At 42.3% G+C, this 7,300-nt stretch overlaps 1 protein-coding gene across 1 annotated transcript in view; it reads right to left on the minus strand.

Annotated features, from left to right (window-relative positions):
• RAB11FIP2 (RAB11 family interacting protein 2) overlaps positions 1-6,801 on the minus strand; it is a 32,260-nt gene extending 25,459 nt beyond the window's left edge. Inside the window, exon 1 of the mRNA XM_056494364.1 lies at positions 6,170-6,801. Coding sequence (XP_056350339.1) covers positions 6,170-6,522 — 353 coding nt within the window. The 5' untranslated portion in view covers positions 6,523-6,801. The remainder of the gene's footprint in view (positions 1-6,169) is intronic.
• Positions 6,802-7,300: the final 499 nt, after the last annotated feature.

The raw sequence follows: 7,300 nt of genomic DNA on the forward strand, positions 1-7,300 counted from the left end.
ATTTAGCAGCGTATGCACTTTGAAAAATGAAGAAGCACGTTTTGTGATAAATCATTCCAACACCATACTGAGAAGCTGCCCCAAAAGTCAATAAGCAGGAAAATTAAGGCAAGGGGCTGAAGGGAAATTAAGAAGAAAACAAATTATTTATTAAAGTAAGTGATGACACTCACAAAGATGAATACTTCTACTTTCTAGAAGCCAACTGAAATGAGATATTCAAAGCAGTTTCAAATAAATACTAGAGAGTGACATTGTAACATCACAAAACATATGGGAACTGACAGCTGTCACAACACCCTCACTCCGGGGTTTGCTAACATCAATTGGAATCAAAGTCATTAAAGTGCTCTTAGTTTACTTATTATTTTGGCTACAGACTAATGGTGAATACTTCTATGTTAGAAACAAACTAACTGAAGGTATGAGAATTAAGGCCAGTTATTTGAGTGTGTGTGTGAGCATGTGTATGTGTGCACAGAAAATGGAGAAGCATTTCAATCCACATGACACTTTGACTCAGAGTTATGACTTGTTGAGAGGATGTGCATAGATTTGTTGTCAAAATATAAATGCTGGGAATATTACTAAATAATTTGAAAATATCACTCTAAGTCCATAAAGCTACAGAGGAGCAAAACTTTGTTTTCTCCTGTAACCATCTCTCCCCTTTTTTTTTTATTATTTTTTTTTTTTTTACATTTAATGAGTGGTTACAAGACAATCCATATGGAATCTCTAGGCTGCCCTTTATTTCTGTGCCTTTAACAAATTTCTCAGTTACTACTCTTCCCACTTTTGACTTAAGTGGAACAAGTTTTTTCTCTTGCTTTAACCACAATAATTTTCTGTTACACCCCGCCATTTCCACTCTTATTGAACTTAATCCCTTAAAATGCATTTTTCTTGTTGAAACCATATTTAATTTTAATTTTAATTTTAAAATAATTAATTAATTAATTTTTAAAAATTAAATTAAATTTTTAAATTTAAATTTAAATTTAAAAATTTAGTAAATTTTTATTTACTAAAAATGAGTAAATAATAGTGTGCTATATTTTGTAGAAATATTATTAAAATGGTTCCCACTCATTAACAAGCACTATTTACTAGGGGTTTGATTGTTCATAATTCCAGAAGTATTTGACGCCTCCCTCTTGCTTGTGCTGCTACAGATGAGAGAGGACAGAGCAGAGGCAGTTGAAGAGGGAGTTTGTATCCAAGACAGAGGCTGCCAAGAAAGAATGCACATTAATTTGGAAAAAGTCACACCACTTGCATATCTTCCAGGAAGCTCAGCAGCACTAAAGTCAGTGCCCACAACACAGGGATACTGATCATGGTCAACCATGAGTCCTTTTTGTTTGCTTGCTGAGAAACTGGTTTTGACTCTTTTTTTATGATCAATATAAGTCAAGAAGTATCTTCAGAAAAGGCCAAGTTTCCTTCACTGTATTATGCTCAAGCAAGCATTTTTTTTAACAAGTGCTGCAATCTGTGTGTGTGTGGAGGGGAGTGCTGTTGAGGTATTACAGACCCCAGAGAGAAGAGGAACTAAATCACAAATAAAAGATGTCTCCTCCAACATTTCCATGAGAAATAATAACTCTACATCACCTGCCTCCTCAAATTTATAGCATTCCAAACAAGTGTTACATCTTAAATCAGCTGAACATACAATAAAATGAGCCGTCCAGGAATGGACAATAAACAAAGTGGAATTAGAAAGTAACAAGGATGAAGCAAAAGCTGAGGAAATAAAGAACATCAGGAAAGTAAACAGCAATTTGTTTTTCTATTGCTGTGTTCATTTAGTCCACAGGAGGAAAAAATCTAAGTTCAGTCATTGCAAAAAACAACTGAAAAATGCTTCAATAAATTAAGACATGTCAGCAAATGAGTATTTTTTTATCCATGGTAACCCAAGAATTTGTTTTGATGCTATGCAATCAGATTATCAGCAGCATTAAGGCAACTGTGAATTATAACTGAATTGAAATTATTACAAAAAAGCATATATGCTTTAAAGCAATACATTCATTGATCATAATTTACATTTCAAATGGAAGAGTAGAAGAGGTATATTTATTTTGCAAGAGCAGATGGAAAAAATTGTCATGTACTTCTTAGGATGAGTTTAAAAACCCACGTGATGTTATTGCAAAAAATAAAAGCCATGTCAGAAATGCAACATTTGAAAACTTATGCTAAATACACTTCCATTAAAGCAGCTTTTCCAAAGCTTTTTGAACTGTTAAAAAAAACCTCAGTAAAACTTTTCAGCATCTGGAGCCTAGTTTTCAGCTCTGGAAAAAAGAGCAGAAGTTAAAACTCCCTGTCCATTTCCAACTACAGCAGAGATGTCAGAGACACAAATTTACGAACTTTCAGAGCACAATGGGCATTTCTGCACTAAGACAGAAAGAAAATGAACTGGGATCCTGCAGATGCTTTGGATGAAGTCTCTGGAAGAGATCTAGTGAGGGACCATCTGAGCCACAGCTGGATCTAACTGTTCCAGAAATTTTTACTTTTAAGAATTTGAAAAATCATCAGTTTCAGAAAGGAAAAGGACATCATATGATGCTGTGTACAAAATTCTCCCTATTAAGTTATAGTAAATAGACTACATTGTTTCATTAAGACCTGAGCCAGAGCAAGTTTCTTAGAGCACAAGACAAATCCTATCATGAGGCCTCTGCTTGAAAATGTTACTGCAGGGAGTATTTGTCTTAAGATGTGACAAGTAACAAAAAAAGCTTCACAGAAAAAAAAGAGATTATTTTTCCCTAACATAATGTTCCTGAGTCTGCAATGATTTTTGAAATTTATTTCTTCCAAATTATAAAATATTAAATTAAAAAAATATGTTAAAAGCCAAATGTCACACACCCCATGGTCTTCCTAGGAGTTCAGAATCAGCTGGTAGCCTTCACTTCTCATACCTCCTTACTAAAAAAGCACTAGGGAATTGCTGACAGGGTTCAGCATTGTGCAGAATATTAAATATCTTTTTTGCAATACCCTGGTGACTCTTGAGTCTGTCTCTTACAGCACCATATGTACAGCTGTGTTGGAAAGAGGAAGCTATTAAATATATTAAAAAGTAGAAATATTACCAATAGACACTTCATCAAATAACTGGATCTCATTCATCCCCAAACAAAGCAAGAAATGTTAAGGTTACATCAACATAAGAAAATAACTCTGGATTTAATAACAGCACAAGCCTGTTGAACATATTTGAAAGTAAAAACATTGCTTAATAAAACAGATTAGTGTTTCTGAAACAATGAATATAGCTTTCAACCATCAGAGTGCTTTGGTAACAAAGACATTGGACTTGGTTTTGAAAGGTGCTGGGTGTCTCAGTTCCCACACCATAGTCACAGTTAGAAGGTCTTCAGGTCCAAATATATTACCCTTAGTTTACTGCCAACATAGGACTAGGAATATTTTCTATCAAAAAGGATTTAATAAAAAGGGAAAAAAGAGTATTCTGTTTGAGATTACATTCGTAAATCTACTCTTGAAAGTTTGCCCTCGTCCCACACACACGTACAAATCTTGAATCCACATCTCCAACAAATGCTTAAAGGAGATGGCCACGACACACTCACATGGCACACAAAGCACACAGCCACGAAAACCCAAAAACATGGAAACTTAGGAACTCAGTGTTGCTTTTGTTCGAAAGTGAATTCCAGAAAGGACGTTTTTGAGCTTTCTAAGCACCTCAAGACACCAAGGGGAAAACTGGACTTTCAGTGGCTCCTTCCTCATAAGAATTTAAATCAGCATTAAGCGAGAACGCGCTGCCAAAAATCCCACTTGCCGCCCAGCCGCACTTTTACACTTACATAAGACTTTTACAAGTACGGCTGTTCGGCCCTAGAAGCCTAACACCCATCAACTTTTAATAAGATTTGCAATCTTAAATGCTCAAGTAACTCCTGAAGAAAGGACTTGGGCTGTTTGTAAAGCTTTCCCCACAGGCCCCCATCTTGTGCAGCAGAGCTCGCAGGCAGCGCTCCCGGGGAGCGGCGGCGATTTCAGCTGCTCTGGGTGGAACTGCTTCACAGCCACATTGCAGGAGTTCCTCCCTCACACTTCAGAGAAAGAAATGAGCAAACAAAGAACACCTATGGAGCATAACTTCCTATAAAAATACTGCAGATCTCAATGTTTGTTTAACTACCACAAGGACTGTGTTACTTACCCCACTTAAAAATTTCTGGAATAATTTTTCAAGACTCCAGTGCTACTTTTGCTAAAACTGGTGCAGGAGTCTATATTTCTTCTTCTAGGGAAAAGAAGTTTTTTTACTCACAGTAATAATGGAATAATTTAGATATTTTACTCCATTTTCTGAACACGTATTTCTATCTAGATTCACAGTTTTTACTTTTAGTAGCATTCCTCCCTCATTCATTCACCTTGTTTTTCACCCTTGTTGCTAGGTGTTGCAACTAAGGCAGTTGACTACTGACTTGCAAGATAATTACAACTAATGATTCAAGAATTTTTGAGATACATAAGAGAAGTGAAATTTCTTGAATCAAGTGTTAACAGAAATGAAGACCCTAAGGCTACAGGCACTTACCATCAAGATAACTGGTTTGTCCCTAAAAAGGTAAGCAATTAAAAAGTGTAATACTCCAGACAGTGAACCCACAAGAGATTCTGCACAGACTTCTTTCATATCATATGGTTTGTGAACATAATGTTTTGCAAAAAATTCAGTTTACAAAAACAAACACCAGGGCAAAGAGAGCTTTGACTTGTCTTGGGTGCTCTTCAACCTTGGCCATGCATTTAGGCACCACCAGTTTTTGAGGTGGTTTCAGCAGAAGCAAGAAGACCTGCCTGGTGTTAACCATACAGATTTCCACCTCCAGCTGCCAATGCTGCTGGAGGTTCAACCCAGCACAGTCAGAGACTGTGCAAGACAAGCAATGCCAGTCTTTTAGTGGCTTGGATGCAAACACCAGCACCTCACCACAGACCCACCATCACTATGGATACCAGACTTTAATTTTAACAGCTGAGATTTGGCCACAGGAGCCTTTGTACTCTACTGAAGAGACACTAGAGGAGGAAAGGCACCTGGAACAGGAACTTTTTAACCACTGCAGAAAGATCTGTCAGCCTTCACACCTCACTGCCAACACAGAGCTCACCTGGAGGTCTCCATGCTCTTCTGATTCAGCCTCTGTGGGACAAGCATAACAAACCCAAAGCATGGAGTCATAGGCATGCCTGCAGTACTCTCACACCTACAGTCTGAGTTACACATACACATGGAGGATAAATTACTGGTACCAAACATCTTTGTGCAGCCATGTCCTGTCTAGGAACTACAACAACTTTACTCATTTAGTTGAAAAACTCAGAGAATTAGATAAGCACAGTTCAACTTAATAAACTGCTATGATGCTTTTTCTTTCTTTTTTTTTTTTTTTTTTTAATTCCTTTTTTTGCATTCCAGTGCCTGAACTTCCTGGGAAACACAGTTTTATTTGACAAAGGCTTCTGTAGGTAGTGATGGAAGCTACCACAAAAGCAGAAATTTCTCTTCTGTCTTCTCAGCTGAGGCCTGCTGTACAGTGTAGCCTGTGGGATCATGGCCTAGGATTAATCAGGACAGCAAAGCACTGTGCTGTTATGGTAAGCCTTCATTAAGTCACAGCTCATTGACCACTAAAACATAAATATAAAATATTTAAACACACGTGGTTGAAGCAGCTGAAGGAAAACAATTTTAAAGAGAACCACACCAGGTTTCAGGGAATCTGGGTCTCACGCATGGTTCAAACTGAGGTAGGAGATGAATGGGGATATGGCCCTGTGCAGAATAAAGAAAAATGCATAGAAAAACAGACTGTAATGAGTTCATGGTACACACAAGAGTTTGTCAGAAAAGTTAATGTTATTGAGAGTCCTTCCCTGTGCACAGTAAGCACTTTGATTACAGTAAACTTCTGTGGAAGAGGTCAGGCCACAATGACATAACTGTATAGGTTAAGAGATTTGAACACAGAACCAATGACAGAAACGTACTAATTTCATCTCAAAGTACATATGTTCACAATGCCTTATGTCCCACCCTCCCCAAATGCAACTGTCCAAGGAATACAAATTATAATGTAAAAAACCAACCATCACTTACTCTGTTTTCCGCCTTTGCTTGTCTTCAAATACATCATTCAGACTTATGGCCACCTGTCCCAAAAACCTGTCCAGCCCCACCAGCGACCTGTGCATGACAATCAGGTACAGGATGTATTTTTCTGGATTCTCCTGCATGAGCAGTCCAGGCAGCTCGAAGGAGGCCTCTTCTTTCCAGATGGGATCCAGAGTCTTCTCAGCCACCGAGGTTGAGTACTTCTCCCTGCCCAGCTGTATGATGGTGTAGGCATCGTTGCTGCCATTTTTACCTTTTGGCTTCAGACCTTTGGCTTGAAGGACCGTAACTTGCACGTGAGTTGGGAACCACTTCTGGGCTTGCTCCGCCAGCATCATCTCTGGAGATCGCAGCAGCAACAAACGCAAAGTCCGTCAGTCCTCGAGTGACTGCGTAAGGGCACTTACGGCGGAGACACCTGTCAGGGGCTCGGCTGCTCCTTCCCCTGGCGCTGCTGGCCGCGGGTGGCCCTCAGCGGCCCGCGGGTCCCCCCCTGCCCGGCAGCCCCAGCTGCGGCTCCATGGCCGGGGGCTGCCGGTCCCGCCGCAGCCGCGGCCCCGCCGCCCTCCCGCGCCCGGCCTGGCCCTGCCCGCCGCCGCCGCCGCTGCCGGCCCGGCCCCGCGCCGCCCCCAGGGCATCCCCCGGGCAGGGCCGCTCCGCCGCGGGGCCCCGCAGGCCGCCGGCGGCCTCCCCCTTGCTGGGTGCCGGCGGGGGGCTCGGTGCCGCGCTGCCCTGCCCGCCGCCGTCAGCGCGCCCGGCCCCGCCGCGGCCGCCTCAGCCTCTCGCCGCGCTGCCCCCCCGCCGCCGCCCGGCCTGACGGGCCGGCTCCGTCGCTTCCGCCTTCCCCATGCTGCCGGGAGGGCAGAGGGCAGGGTTCGCCGCCTCGCTTGTCCCCTCGCCGCCGCTCCGCGGGCAGCGCTGCCAGCGCCGAGCGCCCCGCGGGCAGGGCCGGCCAGGCCGCGGCTCCCCCGGGCGTGACGGAGCGCTGGGCTCCCGGGGCCCCCTCCCGGCTGGGATCCCGGCCCGGTAATTAATTCAGCGCTATTTTTGTTCCTGGAGCGGGCACAGAGCTGAGCGGGAGCTGCGGAGAGGAGAGAACCCGGCTAAAGGCGTTGT

Source organism: Oenanthe melanoleuca, chromosome 6 (genome assembly GCF_029582105.1).
Source record: "Oenanthe melanoleuca isolate GR-GAL-2019-014 chromosome 6, OMel1.0, whole genome shotgun sequence".
NCBI lineage: Eukaryota > Metazoa > Chordata > Aves > Passeriformes > Muscicapidae > Oenanthe > Oenanthe melanoleuca.